Source organism: Falco cherrug, chromosome 3, assembly GCF_023634085.1.
Source record: "Falco cherrug isolate bFalChe1 chromosome 3, bFalChe1.pri, whole genome shotgun sequence".
In the NCBI taxonomy this organism is placed as follows: domain Eukaryota; kingdom Metazoa; phylum Chordata; class Aves; order Falconiformes; family Falconidae; genus Falco; species Falco cherrug.
The window spans coordinates 21,227,747-21,251,228 of NC_073699.1; the positions used below are offsets into that span (position 1 = coordinate 21,227,747).

The window sequence follows — 23,482 nt, forward strand, 5'->3', positions numbered from 1 at the left end:
GGACAGTTATGTTTTTTCTTTAAAAATAAACTAATTATAAAACCACAGTGATTTTCTCACATTTAAACAGCCTCTGTAACAACCAATTATTTCCGAGGACATGAGAAACAGCTGTTGCAATGCCGAAGCTCAAGCAGTTACAACTCTGCTATTTGCATGGATAGGAGTTGATATTTTTATTCCCATGGGATATTACCAAGACATCATAAAAAAACATAGTGTTAGTATTAATTTGTGGAGCAAAGATCACTAATTTGCTCCAAGCTGATGAATAATTTTAACAGAGTATTACCATCCCACAAACAACTATTTGAAAGTCTGTTCTATCTTTCCCTCTGTTTTCCCTCTTCCTTTTGTTTTTCATAAAGCAACACAGCCCTGGGCAATGGCTAGTTGAAGGCTGAGATTGTTTGTGAGCCAGCTATCAGTCTTTCTAGACTGGGGAGTGGACTTCAAAAAATGCTTTCCAAAGTTTAACTCGGTGCTTTTGACTACTGAATAAAAGGAGAGCATTGACTTTGCCTCCCAGTGACCTTCTTGGCTCCCACCAGAAGGTAGGCAAACATCACACAGGTGTTGGTTCCTCTCCTGCAGCCTTCAGGTGAGGACTTTTGCTAAAAGCTTTGCTGTTCGACCTGTGTATAATCACTCAAATCAAAGTGGCATCTGTGGAAACCGGACTGCATTCACTTAGGCTTGTAAATATAGAGCCAAGCCTGGAGATCCAGGCTGCTGGCTCTGCAAGGTTTTGCTTAATTCTTTGGAAACCCTTGCTCCACTTAGCCATGGAAAAACATGTCCGCAGCACAAAGAATGGCAGTTTGAGCTAATGAAGCAACAGGGTAACATTTTTTAACTGCACATGTGCCTGTCACCAAGCCCTTCCAAACATCTTAGCTGCACTGCGCTTTGATGCTGGTTTTCTCCCTAGGATCATGACACACTTGACAATGGTGATAAATCAGCTCTAGTGCTGTCCTATTAGCCAGGAAAGCATCGTCAACCCTATTTAGCTGGAAATCTGAGGCCCACAGGTAAACTAATAGAGTGATTACCCCAGGCAGTTACCTGTAACAAATCAATCTCAGGAGGAGAGTCCCACTCCACCCACTCTGGGAAGATGCTCTCCTGAAGTCATGAGGGTGATTCCACATCTCCTACCTGGGCAAACACATAAAGCAGAGTTACTGGATTGAAAAAAAAAAAGGGTGCGTGTGCAAAGTTGGGTAGTTTAGGGACAGGTGAACACGTGACAGCATTTTTTCTTATGTTTTGTGTGGATTTCAATTTGAGAAACACATTTTGAGGTTCAGGCTTGAACGCAGCAGGAAAAGTAGTTAGAAGAACATCTGACACCCAGAGGGTTGATCAGTCAAGAACCCTACTCAACAGCATCAAAACTAAGGTGCATCCAAGTGTGCAAAGCAGTAGGAAATTTCTCGCATATAAAAAGTGGAAGCTACCATGAACTTCATGTTCCTCCAAAGTTAGGCAGCAGCTGAGCAGGAACTCTGAGGAATTAAATATTGGAGGCATCTAAAGCTACAGCTGGGCACCAACAGAAATACCCAAAACAAGAATGCACACTAATCCACATTTAAGAATCTGGCCCCGAGTGACTCACCACAGATTGGGCAGGTGTTAAGTTGCAAAGCCAGAAATAGAAAACCGATTCCCTCTCCTGGCCTTTCATTTGAGGGCTTGGACAGATTCCCAGACAACTGCCAGCCATACGAAGATATAAATTATTTGGAAGAGTGCAAAGGGTAACGGACCAGGGTCAAAAGGCACCTGCAAGCTTGCAGACCCTTAGCAGGCATGGGTGGCCAGAGCAAACCTGGGGCTTGTGACTTGTGCATTTGCCACAGGGATACATTGAAATACCATTTCACCACAGATTCTTCCTTTTCTCCAGGCGGGATTTCTGTTACACACTGGTTTGTACGCCACCATCCACCTGCGGGGTAGCAAATGTAGGCAGATTTATTACCGCAGAGAAAGGTAGGCTTCCATTTCTGGAGCGCTCTGCCTCCAGTGCCTGCCGGGGCTGCAGATAACTTTCTGGCCGAGGAGCCAAAGGCAGGCTGCACGATTCCTGTCAGCTACCACGTTGCCCACAGGGCCCAAGCAGCTGCAATGAACAGGCTGCAGGCAGGCTGATTTCATTCTGCCACATCAGAAAATTACAAACAGTGGGCGACAGCTGGTTTAGAAAGGTGGTCTTCAAAAACAGAACCTATCTACCCCAGTTAGGGGCACACACACATCTCCCTAAGTCAGTCTTTCCTGGCACAAAGGGATCCAGATCTGCCCGGAGCAGTTGTAACGCAACTCAGGAATCCTATGGATAAAGCCTTCTGGCAGTGATCTGCAGAGGTTTATCTAATTCTCTGTGCTCCAGAATTACTTCCCTGACTACCTTTGTACAGATCCAAATATTTTAAAGTTTAAATATTCACTGCTGCAGAGAAATGGGCAACAGTGTGGGTACCTCAGGCACAGGGGCAGTTCAGCTGGAAACCCAACAGCTTTCACTTCCCTCCCACACTTCTCTGTTGTGGTGAGCAGCACTTTTGTGCCATGGGCTCACCAGCACCCCATCCTCAAAAACGTACATGCAACAGCTACCATCCCTGGCACAGGCAGCACAGGCTTCGTTTTCTGTTTGAAACCGGTCCCCAGAGGCTTAATTTGCAGACAGTAATGGGATTCAACCTTCCTGCACCTGACAGAAGGTGCCTCTGCGAGCAGCCTTGGTTCACCTTTCAAGAAGCTGACCCATTTTTTTCTTGAACAGCATCCCAGTTTTGGTATGTGGGCTGTGACAAATGTTTCAGGAAAGGATTACAGGGTTAATTAACACATTAATATTTCATTCCACTTCCCCACCTCACCCCCCATCGGGTCATTGGCCAAAATTTCTGCCCCCTGGACCCAAATCTACACCAGCCATAAATATGACTTTCTTCTCAGAATCTGACCTTTTCTTATTATCATTCTCAGCTCCTTCATTCTGCCTCAAGCCCTGGCCTTCCTTCAACAGTCCTCCCTACAATTAAATTATTTTGGAAAGGAATTGCCATCTCTTGGCTCCAGCTGGGAGGTCGAACCTCATTTGCTCTCAGTAATGCACCCTTCCATGGTAGGCTCTCACCTCTTCCTGAGGAGGCACACCATCTTCACACATGTTATCACAGAACATCTCGAGTTGGAAGGGACCCACATTCTCCTCCTCAAGCCTGCAGGAGCGGAGGGAGAAGAGGAAAGGCACGACAGGAGCCCTACCTCATTTGCTGGATGGGCAAGCTTTTGGCTAAGACACAGTTTCTGTCCCTCAGCTGGTATGAGACACCTCTGGATCAGGCAGCAGGAGGGTGGGAGGTGGGATCGCAGCCCAGGGAAGGGAAGGGAAATCCGTTACAGCTTTCACGCTGGATACAAGTGGCAGGGAAAGCATGTTGGCACAGGCTTTCGCACGGGATAACTTCTCACCATCCAGAGTCTTGTGCAACCAGCTGGAAGCCTGTCCCATTCAATTTCCCCGCTATTACCTGCTGACCTGGCAGGACGGAACCACGTACACCCATTCCCAGTGCCATTACCCTTTCCAGTGCCACACGTGCCGGAGCAAGCCGGGGCTCCCACCACCCGGTCCGGCGCCTCCCGGGAGGGGAGGGCTGGGCTCTCCCCGGTAAGCCGGGCTGCTGCACAAACGCGTAGCCGCAGGGACAGCGAGGTGCTCCGGCAACTCCCTGCAGGCTACTCCATGGAGCAGCATTATTTTCTTTTTATTTTGGTGTGTGCCAGCCGCCAGCGCCCACCCCTGCGCCACGCAGGGCCTGCTCCCCAGGGCTGCCAGCCCTACCGCGCCGGCCGGAGCGCCGGGCGCCCCGGAACAGGACTGTCCCTCCCCGTCGGCGGGGCGGCAGGACGGCCCCAGCCCCCGGGCCTGCGCGCACCCCCACGCCTCTCGGAACAGCGCTTTTTGGGGTCTCACCCCCATTCTGGGGTGCCCGGCTCCGCTCCACCGCCACGCTCCCAGCCCCGCAGCGCACCGGGCCGGCTCCAGCGCGCTCGACAGGGGGCAGCAGCGGCGGCGACAGAAAGCCGGGCCAGGCCGAACCGGGCTGCCCGCGGCCGGGGGCTGCACCGGCGGCAGGAGGAGGGGCGAACCTGGGGCGGAGGTGTATCCCAGGCGCCGGACCGGGCACCACTAGCTCTCGGGCCGGAGGAGTACGGTGGAGTAATGGTGCCGCCTCACAGAGCCCTTGGGTAGCGGCGGCCGTGCCGCCACCGACCGACCACCCACCCCCTCCCCGCCGTGCGGCAGCGGCGCCGTCCTCCGCCCGCCGGGTTATGAATGGGTGCAGCGGAAGCCCCGCCCCCCGGACGTGACGCCCTGCCAATGGGGGCGCGGGGCTGCGTGGCTGGATGAGGTCAGCGCGGCGGTGCCGGGGCGGGGGCGGCGCGCGGGGGGCCGGGTGAGGCGGGGGTCGCAGCCCGCGGGCGGGCAGGGCAGGGCAGCGCGCGGGGCTCTGCGGCTCGCCGGCCGCTGCCGCCGCCGGCCCGGGGGAGGCGGGGAAGGGGGGAGGGGCGAGGAGGAGGAGGAGAAGGGGGAGGAGGAGAAGGAGAGGGAGGAGGGTCCTCGCCGCCGCCGCCGCCGCTCCGTCCCGGGGGCCATTCAGTGGGAGCGCGGCGAGGAGCGAGCGGCGCCGGGGCCGAGCGGGGGGCGCCGGGCGATGCAGGGCTTCGTCAGGCTGCGGCGCGGCGGCCGCGGGCTGTGAGCCGGCGGGGCCGGGCCGGGCTGGGCTGGGCTGGGCCGGGCCGGGCCGGGCTGGGCTGGGCTGGCGGCGCGGGGCGGGGAGGGGCGGGCGGGAGCGTGGCGGAGGAGAGGGCAGGCAGCGGCGGGAAGGCGGGAGCGGGGCTGCCCCGGTGCCCGCCCCGCGCGGGGGGCCGGCCCCTGAGTGCATGCGGGGCGCCCCGCCGGGCCGCCGCCGGCCCGCCGCCACCCGCCGCCCCTGAGAGACCGGCGGGGAGAAAGTTGCGGCGGTCGCCCACATGCGCGGCCCCGGCCGGCGGCTTGGGGAACGGCGCCGAGCGGAGGTGGGCGAAGAGAGTTTGAAGCGCTCGCCGGCGGGAAGATGGCGGAGCGGAGCTGAGAGCGGCGCCCGGCGAGCTCGGGCCGCCCCCGCCTTCCTCCGCAGCCCCCCGGACCCCCGCCGGACACATGCAGGCCAAAAAACGCTACCTGACGCTGCTCTCCGCCGGCACCTGTCTCGCCCTGCTGCTCTACCTGGGAGGCGTGCGGCTGCGGGCGGCCCGGCACTCGCCGCCCGGTAGCCGGCATGGCCCGCCCCCGCGCCCCGGCGCCGAGCGGCCCTGGCCCCGCTTCCCCGACGCCCTGCGGCCCTTCGCGCCTGCCGAGCGGCCGGGCCCCGAGGGCGGCGGCGGGCGCGTCTCCCCCCGGCAGCGGCGGGACGCCAGCGCCGGCCTCTACCGCGGGCGCCGCTGCCGCATGGAGTCCTGCTTCGACTTCGCCCAGTGCCGGAAAAACGGCTTCAAGGTCTACGTCTACCCGCAGCAGAAGGGGGAGAAGATCGCCGAGAGCTACCAGAACGTCCTGGCCGCCATCGAGGGCTCCCGCTTCTACACCTCCGACCCCGGGCAGGCCTGCCTCTTCGTCCTCAGCTTGGACACGCTGGACCGGGACCAGCTGTCCCCCCAGTACGTGCACAACCTCCGCTCCAAGGTGCAGAGCCTCCACCTGTGGAACAACGGCAGAAACCACCTGATTTTTAATTTATACTCCGGCACCTGGCCCGACTACACCGAGGATGTGGGGTTCGACATCGGCCAGGCCATGCTGGCCAAAGCCAGCATCAGTACTGAAAACTTCAGACCCAACTTTGACGTTTCTATCCCGCTCTTTTCTAAGGATCATCCTAGGACAGGAGGGGAGAAGGGATTTTTGAGGTTTAACACCATCCCTCCTCTCAGGAAGTACATGTTGGTATTCAAGGGGAAAAGGTACCTGACGGGGATAGGGTCAGACACCAGGAATGCCTTATATCACGTCCATAACGGAGAGGATGTTGTCCTCCTGACCACCTGCAAGCATGGCAAAGACTGGCAAAAGCACAAGGATTCGCGCTGCGATCGAGACAACGCCGAATACGAAAAGTAAGTGAGCGGTGCCCCGTCTTCCCCGTCCCCTTCCCCTGCGCGCGTCGCCAGGGGCATGCCCCACCGCAGGCGGCCCCGGCCGCCGGCCAGATGTGAGCAGATGTGTGCCGATGCGCGCTGAGGAAAGCCCCGGTCTCTCCTCTGGGCGGGTCGGGCGCTCCTGCCTCCCGCCGGGCTGCCTCGGCGCTGCCGTGGCCGGGGGAGCCGGCAGGGAGGCACTGGAGGGCGGCGCGGCGTCCCGCAGCCGCAGCGTCGCTTGCCCGGGGACCTTCGCCTTTGCCAACGCGGCCAGCGGCGAAGGTGCTGCTGGAGGATGCTCTGGCGTTTGGCGCTGCCCAGCGCCCGCCCAGCGCCCCCCCAGCGCCTCCCAGGACCGGTGCCCCTTGCCTTCCTCGCCCCGAGACAAAGTTTGTGCAAGTCCTCAGCCCTCTTCTCTGTGTGTGTGTGTGTGTGAGCCTGGCTCCGGCGGTGGTTGGGTCGCTGAGGGTGACTGCTGGGATGCTTTCTCCAAAAAGCACTGCCTGGTGTCTGGCGGGTGCCTGCCTATCGCCTCAGACGAGGCAGTAACTTACCTTGCCGTCCTTCTCCTTTCGGTTCAAACCGGCACAGCATCAGTAAAGAAAGGAGGAGGAGGAAAAAGGAACGCTGTGTTCACGTCCTGTCCGAGTTTCTGATTTTTCTATGTGAGAGGACAGGCCGGCAGCGCAAGCACAGCATTGTGCGTTCTGTGAATGCTTGGTTTTTTGGCTTTCCCTAGTTTTTATTTTTATTCGTTGGGGAATGTCACCGTGTAGTCAGGTTTTGTGTCGCTGTGGTGCTGCCCTTGCCTTCCAGTCTGCTTTTCAGGTTTGTGTATATAGCTGCCGGGAAAATCGGTTCCTGGGAACTACCTCCAGGACTGCGATGCTGACTAAGGCATTTGCGACTGATTAGTTCATTTAAATGCCGATCACCTCTACATTTGCTGCAGAGTAGGTGTCTGTGTGTGAAGTTTTTCGCATGAGAATGTTCCCGTGTAGCAGGAATTAGAGTTTAAACAGACCAGCCGTATAGCGCTGAGTAGCGTGCAGCGGAGCAGCACGGAGAGCTGCCAACGGCTGGAGGGGTTTGCGATGCACAGAGGAACGTGGGTGGAAAAATACTCCTGGAGAGCAGTCAGGAAGAAACTACGGTGGCATTAATGCCGATCAAAATTTCCAGCTGGCTGCCCGTTTCTCCACCGAAACTGTCCGCAGGGGGTTGGGAGAGACTGGGAAGGTCACCACCGCAGCGCCGGGAAGCCTACGTGTGCCTGGGTGAACTCTGCTCACCCTCCAGTTAGTGTAAATCTGCCGCAGAGGGGGTGGAAGCAGCAGTGCAAATACTTGGTGGACTTTTAATCCCGTGCGCTTTCAGAAAACCAGCGGGCGAGTGGTGAGATGGTGCACACGTGGAAGCGATGCAGCGGCAGTACCGAGTGAGCAGTGGAGAGACACTAAGCTAAGCTCGTGTTATTCGTAACCTGGGAGTCCCTTTGGCTTGCGACCTCCTTTAGGGAATATTTTTTTGGGGGGTGGGGGAAAGGGATACCTGACAACTGTAGCCTTGTGGGCTGTGCTGATTTTTGGCATAGATCTCAGCATTTGGAGCTAATTTACGGATAGGAGAAGTCCTGGTTATTTGCTGCGTTCTAGAGCATGTGTGCTGTTGACTTGTCATAAACACAAACACACCCGCTTGTGGTTCGATGTGAGTAAGGCCATGCTCAGGTTTTTTACAGCTATGCCATTTAGTCTAATAAAAGGTAGACCTTTCCTCCATAAGTTCTGCCCCTTCTAAAGTGTCTTTGCCACTTACTTTTTATAGCAAGGGGTGTACGTAACAACGCTCGGGGATATGGAAGCACGAACCTAACTGTTACACCGTGCTTTCACACGAAACCTGTGCTTGCTGCTGAAAGGTGGCCATATCTGGCGTGGCGTATGGGGACTGTCAATGTTTGTAGCAACGCTGCCGTTGGAAAGACAGTAAGTAAAAAAAGATGATTACCAGAGAATAAGATTACTCCCAAGAACTGAGGCAGGCTGAATCTGTGGTTGGGCCACTGAGATGGACAGGCTCGCTCTGGTGAACAACTGCAAATGCTGAAGCTCTTTAACCCAGCACCTTATCTGAGCGAACGCACCTGCCGGAGCCTGCTGCTGCCCCTTCACACTCCTGCTTCGGTGCTGATTCACAGCAAAGTATGCCATCTGCTGATCTCCCAGCACTGCGTCCTGCGGTGGCCTGCGTTCTGTCTCTCCATGCAAATAGGGACCACGCCTGGCGCTCTGCTCCCTTTATAAAATCTGACAAGGTCATGTCCCCCGGGTAGCGTAACAGCAGTCAGCTGGTTGAGATGCTTCTGTGCCGATGTGTAACCTGGGTGTGAAAGGTGTAGGAGGGACTCCGCTATTCACCCCACCTAAAGCAGCATCTGATCACGAACAGGGCTGTGGCATAAGCTGAGCTTTACAGCTCAGTAAAAACGTCTCTAAATACAGCTGGGCCTTGAAAACTGCATGCAGAGCTGCTCTTGTGGGGCTTTTAGGGCTTGGATTTAACAATGCCTCCTCAGGGTTTTAATCAAAAAGAAGAAAAACATATTTTCCAGGATACATATACTTGTGTATCCATATAGAGTTGAGAAAGTCACATAATGCGCTCTTCTGTGTCCGTTTTCCCATCCTGTGCTGTGTCACTCTGTGTGAAGGACGGGAGCGTGGCTACCCAGGCCATGGAGAGCTGGCCCCAAGAGAGCGGTCCTTGCCAGGGTGAAATACGAATGGTTGGCTCTAGGTAGAGCCCTTGCCAAACTGGGTAAATTGGGTGACCAGACTTTAAAACATGGTAATCTCATGTCAGCAGGGTGGAAGCGTTATGTTGTGTTGCACTTGGTGCTTGGTGCGTGTTGCAAGTTACTTGCGATGAGGTTTCATCTGTGGTGCAACATTCTGTGTTGGGTTTGATCGAGGTCCACCTGTCAACCCAATGCGTTGTTTCCTCTCTAGGGGACTGAAAAAGCCAACAAAGGTGACTTCTTGACCTGTGGAAGAATGCGTAAAGTGTCTTATTTCATCTGGGGGAAGCAGAGACAGGCATGTGCGTATTTGACTCTGTCTCCCTGAATTGTATTGAAAGATCTGCCTGATGTTACAGCTAATTAATTTGCATCCCAGTTATGCATCTCAGCAGATAAAACCGATGCGGGCTAAACTGAATTGCCTTATTATGATTGGATTACTATCAAACAGGATATAAAGGAAAACAAAGAAAACTCCTGGTTTCTTTACAATGTCCTTGCCTGTTAAAAGTTGGCCTTTGTCACCCAGTGCTAGGGCAGCTGGGCTTTCTGAATTCCTCCATGGTTAAGACTTCGGCATCAAAAGCTTTCTGTTTCACAAAGGGTTAAGCGAATAAACAGTGCTGCTGCTGAAGTTTGAAGACAGCCTCTTAAATATTTAATGACAGTCTAAATATATACATATGTACAATGTGTTTTAAACAAAGGCAGAATTCATGTACAGGCTTAACTGGTTCCAAATAATTACTTTTTGGAAGGTAATATAAATGACTGTGAGTACCAAAAGAAATGGAGGAATGTGATGTTCTATTCTAGTAAAGCCAAATGCAGAGGAGATCTGCAGCAAAATGGGGATCTTTCTAGGAAAGTAAATAATGTCTGTGGTGTATCCCCTGATCTGCAACAACTCTGCCCTTGGAAGACGGAGAAGAGTAGCAGTGATGGTATCCAAAACTGTAAGGTCTCATCAAAAGCTTGTTTGAGGAGGATTTTTCCTCATATCTGTGCAGGTCAGCTGAAGTTAGTGGTGGTAATGAAACAAAGGGGAGAAACTGAACAATAAGCAGGGTTGATGACAGTAGGATGGAGAAGGGAAAATGAGCGAAAAATGTATTTTTGGAGAAATGCAAACTTACGGTCGAGGACAACTAGTGTGGTGAGGTGTTCTTCATAGACTTAGCTAGTTTTTCGACTAGCCAGTGCTCACAAAGCCAATGTGATCAAGACTGAACTGAGAAAGGCAGACAAAACACGCAGGACCTCACGAGGTGGGACTAGTTCTGCAAGAGGAGGTTGGAGGCATGTGGTTGAGGAGGAGCCTACAGAATGAGCTGTGCAGAGATCTACCTGGGGCTGCTGTGTGCCGGCAGAAGAGGGAGACAGCAACAGCGCACCAGCTGCTTGTGCCTGTGAGACATCTCTGCAGGGCACATGATGGCGCTGAGCAGGGTTGTGTATGTACTTTTACAGGTGAAAATAGCCAGCTGAACATATTCATTGATCCCTGGTACTCTGTAGGTTTACCTGGTGTGCACTCTGCTGGTGGAAAGTGTGTCAGTCATGGCTGAACCTCCTGCCCATAAAAATGCTGCCCTGAGCAAAGGTTACAGTCATGCAATAAGCACTGAATGGGAAGAAAAGCAACTTTTAGTTTAGTTTCCTTCCCACTAGGAATAAAATATACATTAAAAAAAAAATAGACACCGGGAATGACTTTGCCACTCACAAGACCGCATGAAAATGTGCAGTAAGGCTTAGGCATGCCCGTCCAACATGTGATGATAATCTAGATGCTGCATACGCATGTGTGTGCACGTTTCGAGCAAAGGTGAAATTCTTGCATTTTCAACGTACTGAGCCTCAGTGTATTGTATTAAAATACAAATATAAATGCTATACTTAATCACTTACTGGATTATTTTTGGAATTGCTTAAAGGTCTTCACAAGTCAGCTCCCTTGCAGCTATTTAGGACGGGGCTGAGAAATCACCCAGGTCCAGGGTGGCTGTTGTCTGGGGCATCTGAACCGAGATGGGAACCAGCCCATGCATCTTGTATATTACCAGGCTTCTTCGGGAGCTTGGATGAAACTCAAAAACTACTGAGAGAGCTTGGGCATTTTCCCAGAGTATCTTGGCTCCTGCAGAGACCTATCCCCACCAGACTGCTTTTTTATTTTAATATCAATTTTCAAGAAACTGGAGATCTGCCTGTTTTACAATGTGTTTATTCCAAAATGCAGTAAGCAGGTAAATAACAAAGCTTTAACGTATGTCTGAGAAATATGAGATTTTCTCTGTCGTGTTCCTCCTCTGCTCTCTGTATGTTTTGCAGAGTGTCCTTATGTGCCTGTCGATGCAGATTTAATGCAACTAGTGTTCAGGGGGATGTTGGAACTTCCACCTGGGAGGCTCTGGGCTGATGCCCTGGCAGGAGCTGGAAGCAGGGGTGACAGGAGCATCCCTGAGCTCATGGCTGGTGGTGCAATCCTCAGCCTCATTGTTTGCACCAGGCTCCTCCCTCTCGGAAAATGGATGGAAGAGGCTGGATGGGTGTGCATGAGCCTGTTTCCTTGTGTGAGCGGTGCTGAGCACTGCAGCTTGTGTGGCCGGGTGTGTAGGGTCAGGCACTAGCAGAGCCGAGGAGCCCACCCTGCCCGTGGGCCTTAAACCAGGCACCCTCCTAACCCCAAGTAATTAAGTTTTCTTGTGGGGCAAGTTATTATTATAATTGCTTGCCTCAGGCTTTTCTGCATCTTTTTGTGAAGCATCTTATATGAGGCTCTGTGGTGACAAAGCATTACAGTAGATGGCTGATCTGGTCCGGAGCAGGCATTTTTCTGTATGCAGAAACGTAGGTAAACACTGCTTTCGTGGCTGGAGGGGCTCAGATTTTTTTTTTCCTGCCTAGGAGAATTGATCGAGGATAATTTATTGGCAACTAATTATCACTGAAAAGACACTTGGCAATAGAACAGAATTCAGACCAAAAAATGATATGTCATCATTTTAATATTAATATTGAGCAGAATGAATCCTGAAATTCGTAGTTTGAAAGGTTTGTTGAACCCAGATCAGAATTGAGCTAAAAGTAGTGTTTCCAGCTACCTGTTTGGGCAAGACAAAGCCCTGCCAAGTCCCCAGCGAGGTGCCCTCAGCTAGAAGGTGCTGCAGAGCATCCCATGGTGCCCCTACCTTCTCGCCCTCCCTGGCTGGGTGTTTCACAGAGCAAACCCTGACTTGTGCAGGACTTTTTGTACCAGCCTAAGGTGAGCTTCGCTGAAACTGCTCCTAAGGGAGAGGGGTGGCCAAATTTGGGGTTCTCTTGGAGGCTTGCATGCTGCTGCCTGCTGCTCCCCTGCTGCATTCAGGCTGTTCCCAGCTGTGGACCTCTTTGCATCCGTGCAGCTCTGAAGCGGTGCATCTCCCTAGGAGGATGAGATTGAATGAGAGTGAGTTTCAGCTGAAGACAAACCCGAGTGAAAAAGGCTACTGGTTTCATTCTGCTGGAAATAATCCTTTTGCCCCACATACAGCCTGGAACAGCCCATTGGAAAGTAAACCGACAGCCGCTTGTGGGAGAGGGAGGTAAATGAAACTGGTCGGCATGAAGCACTTATTTACTCAACAGATGTGAGTCAAGAGAATGTGCTGTAATCTGATGATTTCTGGAGTATTATCTGTGATTGTTTTCCCTTTCTCTCTGCAGGGTTTCTTTCAGAAAATCCACAGAGTTTTGTGGTCTTGAGTAAACAAACCATTTTGCTAACCAGAGAAAAATAATCGGTAGGTACGTAGATAACTGTCTGGCCTGTGAAGGGAGTTAAATGCTGTGTTCCGTACTGCCAAGGTGACTGAAGTTCTCAAGGATTTGGCTATATCTAGATGATGATGGAAGATATATACTCCTGTCCTATGTCGTATGGAGATTAGTTCAGCATGTGACAATGTGTGAGTATAACTTCAGGTTATATTTAAGGTTCTGTGGCTTTCCACATTGCAGAGTATTTTGGGACATACAGGTTTCAAAACCTTCTCGTGGTTTACACTGAGCAGCAAGGTTTGTTCCTTCTCTTCTGTTCATCCAGCTATGCCGTGTTTTTGCATAAAGCTTTGTGTTGCTCTTTTTTTCATCCAAATTTCAGGAGGAAACAGGACATTTATCATCCCTGTCTTGCTCTTAATTTAGGAGCCTCCTCAGTCAACTGGAGGTAGCATCAATGCTACGTAATGCTGATACAACTCATCCCTGCATCCCTGGAGCAGGCAGGGAGGGAGCTTGGGCAGGAGGGGCCTGTGGCACCAGCTGTGCACAGGGGCGATTAAAGATCGAGGCCAGAGGATGGTGGGAGTCATTTTTTTCCACTTACGGAGCAAATTATAATTGATGCCCATGCACTGGGAGAAACCGAAAAGTGTGCTTAGAGCAGCCCCTGTTCTGATTGTTGCAGTGTGGGCCGGGGAGGTGGTTTGGAAGCAGAGAGGTGGGAGATCAGCATGCTGTGGTGGTGCAGGAGAAACTAGTTTAAAGAATGAATTCCGAATGAGAACAAAAGAGAAGAGATTTGTTTCACATGAGAAGAGGGAAGTAATGTTTTAAGAAATAAAGGCCCTATCTCAGCAAAACGTTGTGCCTAACTGCTTTGCTGGGAAAGAGCTGGTGTGAGTGTTGCCAGGCTGATGGCTTTCCAAATGCAATCTGACTTCCTAAAATGTTACCGTTTCTTAGAATAAGAAAATGCAACTTTAAGCCAGTCAGGAGGGTTAGGTCTCCTCAATAACAAGAGGAGGAAGATGTAATTTTCTTTAAATATCTTTTTTCCCTGCTTGTCTCTCCCACCGCCTCTTGCAGAGATTTTGCCTCAGTGTTTCAGGTGGTGTAGTGCTGTCTCCCCAGCAAGGATGCAGATAGGATCTAAGTGGGTGTTCCCTGAAAGGTGGTAAGAATTGCCTTGTTTGTGTTGGCTCAATCAGGCTACCATTTCATATTCCAGTAAGGCAGACTTCTCCGTGCTCCTGCAGTCCCTGGGTGGAGTGTGGTGCTGGCAGGGCTGTCACAGGAGCTCCTGCCTTCTCCTGCCTGTAGCACGTGTGGTCTCAGGACTGCAGTCCGATGGCTGGGATTGCTGCTGACCACCATGGTTACGTTTCCATATGCCTTTAAAATAGGGAGGAATGCTTTGCTTACCCCCCAAAATGCATAGGAATACTTTTTTTAGTGCTTTATAATGTTTTAGAGAAAGTGCTATGTAAAGCTGAAATATTATTCACTGATATTTTCTGTATCCTCTTAGGAAGCATCAGTGAGTGTAGGTCTAAATTGTGACTTTCTGATAAAAGGTGGTGGCCATCAGAAGCAGCATAAAGCAGCTCTTCTTGTGGGTGTATGGTGGCAGAAGCCCCCACAAAAGTTTTTTGGGGGTTTGACACTTGTCCTAGGTCAGGGTACGCGGTCAGGTTTGGTATATGAGCCTTTTAACCCTCCTTGCTTCACTCAGATGCTACCAGAGGCTACTGCTGTTCCAGGCGCTAAGGGAGGCACTGCTGTTTCTGATCGTTCCTCCAAGGGCTCTCGCAACACAGTTAGCAAATTTAGTAAAGCATTTCTGCCTTAAGTTGACTTTTTTCCCCATGATGGTTTCTAGTCCGGGAATACATGAAAATGAAATAATTCCTGGGTTTCAAAGTGAATTTCCCCTTCGTTCACTTTTTTCCCTCTAATAAACTCTTTGTGTTTGTGAATGAAACAGAATTAGGGCTAATTTAGTTGATTGGCTGCAAAACAAAAGTATTCAATGCTAAGAATGGGAAATGAGAAGGCCTTTCTGAAATGTTACTTCTTTGCATAATTGTAATAGATTATAATTATACAGTCGGGTGTTCAGCAGTGGATTTGCTGTAAACACGGTCATGGGAAATGTTTCGTTGCTTGGTCTTGTCAGGTTCGAGTCCCAGTGCGGTCCTGTTGATGGCTGTACCAGCATCTCTAACAACATTTTCTCTTCAGGCAGGCTGGTGTGTTACAGAAAATGCTATCTCCCGTTCTCCTCCCAGCTCCTCCCACAAAATTACCGCCAGTCGATATGGCCATGTCAGACCGTTGACACAAATCAATAAGATCAATCATTCTTTAGCTCCTAAACAAAATTGAGAGCGCGATGCTGACGGGCTGCGCGTAGCAATACTGGCAGTGATTCCTAAATGGAAAATGCATACTATAATGTTTGCAAAGTGTACGTGGGGGACCCAGTCCTGTTAATAATTAGTTCTCCGGGGCTGTAAAAAGGAACATGATATAAATAGTTTCCTGCAACTGCAGTATGTGTCATGACCTCTACAGCCGTCAGGCTGATGGGGAACATCACCTGCCCAACAGTGGTGTGGGAGAGGGGTGAGCGTGGCAGAGTTTGGTTAGGAATCCTGATTTTCTTCATTCTCCCGGAAGATCTTGACTTCTGATACTGCTTCTTGCCCGGTGAATAATTGCAGACGTTTTATCGCAATACTGGGATTCCTGGTGCAATCAGGTAGTTCAGTGTATAACTGCCAGAAAGCCCATCAAAACTGTAGTTGCTGTAGTCTGCAAAAAATAAAATCACTCTGCTTTTAAAAATCAGAACCTTTATCTGAAGGGAAGGACAAATCTTTGTTTATAATATCTGAATTTGTACCTCTGAAGGCTTGTTTGGGTGTGTCTGCTCATAGACTCAATCAGCTGCCTTCAGGAAGATAAACACATAAATGTTTCATCTCCTTGATTTGCCACCAACCATTGTGCTGGGTGCTAGCAGATTTTTCTTTCAATTAAATATAATTTATCTAATCCTAATGGGAAACATAATTATAGGATTTATTTTTCAATACTGTGATTTCAGAACTACTTTATAAAGAAGAGTAACATTTCCCCCTTAAGGGCTGTTTAAAAACGAGCAAACAAAATAAAAAAAACAAAGTACACTTTGCTAAATATAATAAATCTCAGAGAAAAAAAAAGCATCTGATATGCTGGCGCTGCAATAAAGCTGAAAATTAATGATCAGTAAGTTGGTGCTGGAAGAGAGTGAATGCATTATGGATTTGAGGAGATGCCTATAGCTTATTAAATGTCAGCAAATTTTAGCATAAGCAGTAGAGAACCCTGATCAGAAAATGTAAAACAGTGCAACCTAAGTTTTGAAGATCCAGTGCCACAAAGGATATGGGAACCATGTGTACGGTTGAAACCTAAGAAAGTGCTTTGCAAGATCGGGGTCTGAGATTGTATGCTAAACCCCTTTAGTTTCTGATCGGAGGGATTTAAACGTTTCAGTAAGGCATGACTGTAGTCACAGGGAGGGATTTATTGTACTGTAAAACCTTCGCACGAGAAGGTATGTATGACTGTTGAAAATAATTTAAAACAAAATAACATCCCTTCACCCTCCCACGCTCTCTCATGCTTTTTTTCCTAAACCCAAAAGGTAAGGCTACTTCTTGAATTGTAATGGAATAATATATCAAGTGAGTGATCACATCAGGCATGGACACTTACCAAATCACAGCGAGATAACTGTGAATAACTCTCTAGTTTCAACAATTTGCATGGCCATTAACAATTGATGGGTTTCCCTTAGAACCGCATTATCTATGGCAGTGGGATCTATTCCTGAGCACCACTCCTGCATACTAAGTGCCAGAGAAATTCTCAAAAGTGAGGGTAATAAAAAAATCTGTTAGCAGCAAGGTGAATGAAGCAGGTAGGAATTTCAAGGCGACATTTTTTGAATGTGGGGAAATATTTTAAGTGATCATGCATTTTCGTAACTCTCTCCCCTCTTTCCCTGCCTGTTTTTTTTAACTACAACTCTGCAGGTTTTAATTCAAACTGATGTTAGGTTTCCCTTCACTGCTTGGCATTGTCTCTGTCTTGATGGTCGGTCTGGCATGTGGATCAGTTTAAGCAAGATTTTAAAATATATTTTGTTTTAGTTTTGGATTGGATGTGTGTCTTGAGGAGCTTTTATGCATATTTGACAGAAGATAAAACTGGTGCTAAATTTAGCAGTCCTAGATTGCTGGGTGGCTCTGTCATGGGAATGGATTTGAGCAAGTGTCAAAGATGTGCTTTCCTTATGCGAATCATGCCACCATTTTAATAAACATGTGACACATCCCTTATTTCTAGTGCTTTCATCTCTGGCTGATGGCCCATTCTTTCTTTCCAGATTCCTCCATCAGGTTGACTTTTCCAGCCGCAAATCTCTTTTCTGTCTTTCTCTTTATTTCTCCTTCTCGTCCTCTTCCCTCTCCCCCTCTCTTTTCACGGTGCTGTTGTTGTGGCAAGATTAAAGCAACTGAGTGAAGCAGTGGCGGCGAAAGCTCGGATAATCAAAGTGTGCACGCGGCTGGAGCTGTGTGAAGGCAGGTGGGTGACACATCAAAGCTGGTTGGTACAGGCGCTTGCTGCTCTCTCCTCATAAATGATCCTCCTGCTGTAAACAGAGTTGCTGGGCTTAATTGGTGAGCTCACATGTACACAAATGCAATTGCTTTTCTACACCTTTTCCAAAATGTAATTGCAGAGAATGGCAATAAATTCTTAGCTTTGTTCCTTGGAAGATGGCTTGATGCGTTGTTGATGGTGATTGTTCACCTTCAGCTAAGAACAACCCAGCACCTTATTGTCCCCTCTGCCCGTCAGTGCTGTTTTTAGCTTGCTGTAGGTAGGTTGAGGAGAACTAGAAGATCTAAGCAGCGCCTGGTGCCTGTGGCTGGGCCTGTCATGGGCAGCGTCCCTGTGTGTCCTGTTCTGGCCTGAGCACCCATGGCCTGCCCAAGCAGCCTCCCCTGGCCCAGCCGCGTGCAGGTGCTGCTCCACAGGCTCTGCATCCAGCGTGAGGGCTTCAGGTGCCCTCAGCTCAGGGGGAGCCTCCAGTCCTCGCTCAACTCTAAACCCTCTGTGCATGTCTCCTGATGTGGAGCTAACCATGGGGCTGGCCATTTTCTCAGCTGCCACCTCTGCCTGCCTTGCCCTCTCTCCAAACCCTGCTTTCTCTTTGCTGTGCCATCGGAGGCTGAGCACCGCACAGTCTGGACGGATTCTTGCTCTGTGTTTTGGGCAAGGGGATCCTGGTCCTTGTCTTAACATTTCTCTGAAGGTATCAAAAAGTCATTGCACTTTGCACCTGCCATCTTCTGCAGGACTCTTCTTCACTGCCCCCAGTCAGCTGCTGAGAGCCAGAAGAACCAGTGGAGCCATTAGGACGTGTGTCTCTTGGCTTTGTGCACTGAAACATCAGTGAACTGCAGTGAAATCTGCTTCTTAGCTTTTGTTCTGTTAGTTGTTTCTGGTGGCCTGTAATAGTATTTTCTAGCAAAAAAAGGTTTTTTGCTCTTCTTTCATTTTTAATGAAAAATCTTTCTGACACAGGTCATAGTAAGATAATTAACGGTGAGGTTGTCTGTGTTGTTTGGGTATAAAACTGGAGATCTAAGGGTTTAGAGATGCTGGTGTGATCCCAGGTTGCCCTGTTGGTGTGGTTACTAGATATAGCAATAGTTCTTTCTTCCTTTAGCTTTAGTCTCAGGGTAACAGTGTTTCACAATAATCAATGCACTGATTACTGTAATTGCATTTTGTGGTACAGTGGTCTTACAATTAACTGACTGGGCTAATAAAGCATGGAATCTAATGAATATTTGTAAACAAACTTCATTAGGAAGTAGGTTGAGAGTATGTGCTGGTGGAGGATAATAGATGAGACCCGTCCTCAGTTTCAACAATTACAACAGATGGAAACCTGGAAATGAACAGCAAGGTGTGGAAACCATCCCACTGCTGCTTACCTTGCATTTGCTGCTGCACTGTGCCTTTTAAAAAAACTCTGTCTAGAAGAAGGCTCCCCACTGCAACGAGATCCGGTGTACAGAATTTCAGTCTCATTTGCAGAACATTAAAGCATTATCAGGCATGATGTTGAAACCTGGATTTACAATATAGGGCTAGTATCAGCCTTAAGTAAGAAGTGTCTGTTGTCACCCTGTGATTGGATTTTAATGCAATTAAAATGAAAAGGAAACCACCATTGAAAATGGGAAATAGATTTCCTCATGGTGCCTCTTGGCGGGGTGGATGGCTGGCTGTGTTTTACTGTCATTGAGGAACCTTGTCCCACTTTTGCTGTTGTATCAGGCATGCTTTGCGTGCCTCCCTCTGTCTGTGTCCCTGTGTTTCAGATGTGTGTCCCTTGGCTCAGGCATGGGGGCTGGTCCTGCACACTCTCAGGCCATTTGGGAGCATGTTGTGTGAGTCTGGCAAGTTAGCAGTTGAAGGATCTGGCCCATTTTGGGTGGTTGCTTTATCTCAAGGTTGCCAAAACATCCTTTACACCTTCTTGTCTTCTCTCCCCTTTTCCCCCCATCTTTAAGCTGTGACTGTTAATTACAGGATTTCCTGGCTGAGTCTATGTGTATCTCTGTAACAGACGTAGCATTAAATCCTGCCACCTCCCCACCTTTTTTCTAAGCTTTTGGTTATCTGCAAAGTTTCATAATAATTTTTCAGGGAAATGCATATGTGAGGAGCCTTGCTCAGAGAGCACCATCCCTGAGGAATAGGCTTATGAGTGCTCTTGCAGCAGGAGCTCGGATGGAGAGGTCTAGCAACAGCTACAGTTGATGCATTTGCTTCCTACCTGCTGGTTTCAAACAGTATTAATTTTTATGCATTTATTGTGTTTAGTTAAAAGCAGGGCTGCTTACAGCAGTGCTCACAAAGATTCCTTCTCCTCCCTGCCCCCCCGCCCAACTCAACAAACAGGCATCTGGTATTTGTTTTGTATAACACAATCCTCATAAAATGAAGAGTAATAAAACATAATTATCTGTAAAGGCTTGTTTTATAAGCCTAAGAATGAGCTTGTTGCTGCCTTGTTTTGGTCTTTTTGTAAGATAAAGGATGCCTTTGTATGGTTTCAGCCCCTCTCCAGATTAATAGAGAGTAAGTTATTACGGTGTTTTAAACCCTGGTGTGTAAGGTACTGTGAGGGTACACACAGGATGGCACTGGTGGATCTCTAGGGATGGGGAAGAGACTTTTGGAAAATTTTCCCTTCCAAACAATGGGTTTTATGTTAAAGCTTTGGTAAAGTTAAGAGGGAGGAGAATCTGTGGGCTACACGAACAAGGCCAGTGTTTCTGAGCTGCAGGACTTAAAGCTGGGTTTGAGCCCTTTCTGCATGTGGCTTATCCTTGGCAGCGTGAAGGACAGTGACGTGCTTCCGTGCTCATGCTTGGGTGTATGAGAGGCCTCTGATTTGGCCCTTGTTGCTTTTCTGACAGCCCTCAACTGCTGCAGTATCTTTGTCTCTTTGGAGCATTGCTGGCTTGATCCACTTCCAGTCCGATTGTCAGGACACCCAGCACAGGATTCAGCAGTTTTGAAGAGCTAATGATACTCATTTCACCTTAGATTTACTGTTTGCTATTTGTTTGTAGGGCAGTATGCAGTTTTGCTTCCTTCGGCTTGCTGTAACCCTGCAAAAGCCCTTCCCGCCACCACATGGTTTTTTTTCTGGTAAAAAGTGAAACTAGATCATTTAAACCAATTAGATATTAAAGTGAGATGTGTGAGTGGCTTATGGCTGTTCGAAAGGTGAAGCGTGAAAACCAAATCCTTTTAGAAAACTCATTCTAAGCCTGTTTATTTTTCTTTAAAGTAGCAATAAGCAAAATTCCACTTTTTTTTGTAATGAAACTAAAAGCTGCGGGTCTGCAAGGCACCTTCAACTGCAGTGTGCTTTGGAATGTTTGCTTCGACCCCGTTCTTTGCAGAATTAATTAAAATGACAGAAAAGGAAATGCAACTTTGCTCAGCTTCTGTGTGAATCGTAGCCTCAAAAGCAGTTATGAGTTAGGTATTTCTTTCTCTCTGCAGGGTGAGCCTTGTAATTTTGAATCTTGATTAGCAGCTGCTTTTGTTCTTCCGTGAGTCTCAGAAACAATGGGGTTGGGAGCACATAACAAATTGCTAAATGATACCCTTGCAGAGAAAGAAATCTCCCTCTCTTGAAACACCTTGCTCCCTGCATCTTTAACTCTGCAAAGAGGCTGCGATGATGCAGCCCAGGGCACAGCAACCTGCTGCTGGGGCTGGGAGGTGCTGTTCCCTGGGCGGCAGCGGTGCCCAGGCACAGCCTTGTGCTGAGCTGCCCTGTGTTGGAGTCATATCCTCGACATACATTTCCCTTGAAATACGCTTTTCTTGTCACCTTGTCTGGGGGTACTAGTGTAACCTGCCCATTGCTGGCTTTAGTTATTTAATGGTTCTGTTGTGGCTGCTCTGGGTCTTTAGCCAGAGGATGGCCAACAGCAGCAGGTAAGGTGTTAGGAGCAAGCAGTTGCCTTGTGTGAACTTAAAGACTTCTGGCCATGGAAAGTAATCTGATCTATTCAAATAGAAGCCTGCTGTCCTCCAGAGAAGCAGAGGACAGGTACCAAATTGCAGGCTGATGTGTAAACATGGCCTTTTGCAGCAGAGTCTCATGACACACATGAGCTAAATGTGTTATGTATGTCAGAGGCTGCAGAGTCCAGCTACAAGTCAAGTGATCCAAGATGTTTGACACCCCCATACACTATGTCATGTTCCCTCTAGTTTTTAATGCAAGCTCTGGAATGCATCTTTATTTTTTGTTTTCTGGGGTATTGCTTCTCTCATGTGGAGTTGGGAGATATCTCCCTGGAAAGTCTACTGGTCCTTAATTAATGAATGTCTGGAAAATGTTCCGAGACCAGTGTTGCTTTGCATTCACAACAACAGAACTGTAATTAAAAGTTTGGGTAGCTTCTGATTCAGACTTCTTGTTTTGCCAGAATAAATGGGTTTCATTTTACCAGGTAAATGTAGGGGGGGAAATAACCACCTCCAAGCCATTAGCTTCAGTCACACTATCAGTGTGATGTGGACTCGTTATTTGTTCTCTTTCCCGTTGTGTGTAGAGTGGTGGCATTGGGTGCATTTTCTTTTAAATGTGACATAAAGTGAAATCCTGTTATTTGCACACATTCTGTGGTACTCATCTTCAAAGTATCTAGGCAACCTTTATGTAGATGACACTTTTAACTCAAACTCTTCCATCATTATGAGCGTGGTCCTGTGAAGAGAAGTAGGGTGATAAAGGGAGGGAAGAAAGAGGTGGCTTGAACTCACTTTGGGCAGCTTGAGTCACTTGTGAGACTCTTTGTAGGAAGTACAATACACTGGAGATCTCTGTTCCCATATGCTTAAACCCTCTACTTCAAACTGTTCTATGTTTTTCCTTTGAGCTTGAGCAGGTGGAGTATCTCCTGGCTCTGCTGGAGCTGACAGTAGAGCTGCCAGGAAAGGGGGATTTCAGGGCTTCTACGGTCCAGCACCAAGTGGTGGACTTCCTTGTGTGGTTCTCCACTCCAGGCTCAGGAGGATGGGTGCTCCAAAATGTCTTCAGCTGCAGCCCTGGGAGGTATGTGTGTTCAGAAAGCTTTTGAGTTCAGCTTTGCTTCCCAGAAAATAAGCTGCATGGGAGGCTTGATAGACTTGAAGAGGAAGCCACCATTGCTCTGTTAATCTGCTTTCAACTCCCACCCCCCAAAGAAGAAATAAAGATGACTCAGAGGAGATTCTTTGAATAAAGGCGGTTCTGTGGGGTTAGGTGTGACCATGACCCACCAACAGATCAGATGGAGCAGGCATCACTACTGCAACAGTATGATCTCTGGTTGAGAATTGGTCTCTGAAGCCAAAACTACTCTGATATGCTACACAGGGAGTGATGTGGCCCCAGACTTCGTGGCAAGCTAGGTGTCATCTCTTAGAGCAGTTCTGGCTTTGTTAGATCAAGCAAGCATCCTTCAGGCGGGAGGCAATACCAGTGTAAACACCACACCACATGCTCCAGCTAGTTTGGCAGAAATATGATTTGGGTCCTTGTGCTTAATACTAATTGAACTGGGGCTGCCAGATGATCAGCACCATGTGCATGGTATTAAGTAGCACATCGGTGGTGTAGGTCAGTGTAGTTGGCCTGTGGCTTGATCAGAAAACTCATACTTTTTTGCTTAACCCTGTTCAGCTGTGGTTCGACAGCAGTGGACTTGGTTATCTCATTTATCCCTTGGGAATGGGGCAAGACATGTCCCTGACCTTTGGTGTGGGTGGACAGTTACTGTCCCTCTTGCACTGTCACTGATACTGCTTCGATCCCACTGCTGGGATGTTGTGCCAGGTCCATAAGCTCAGCTGGCTCACTGGCATGGGGTGATGTGTCTGGATGAACACCAGCGAGTGCAAGGAAGGAGGTGGGAATGCTTGGATGGGGCAGTTGTGGAGGACAGGGGACATTACCTGGGTATCTGCAACAGAGGCCAGTTAAGGCTGTTGTGGGTCTGTCATGCAGGTGTAGCAGAGCTGGACCTTGGTCTCTAGCAGTAGAGGGGAGGTTTTAGGAAAAATTAGCCTTAG

The 23,482-nt window shown here is 49.1% G+C and overlaps 1 protein-coding gene across 1 annotated transcript in view; it reads left to right on the forward strand.

Moving 5' to 3' along the window:
- The first annotated feature begins 4,875 nt into the window (after positions 1–4,875).
- Positions 4,876–23,482, forward strand: part of EXT1 (exostosin glycosyltransferase 1) — a 186,851-nt gene continuing 168,244 nt past the window's right edge. The window contains exon 1 of the mRNA XM_005441441.3: positions 4,876–6,180. Within this exon, the coding sequence (XP_005441498.2) occupies positions 5,228–6,180 (953 nt within the window). The 5' untranslated portion in view covers positions 4,876–5,227. The remainder of the gene's footprint in view (positions 6,181–23,482) is intronic.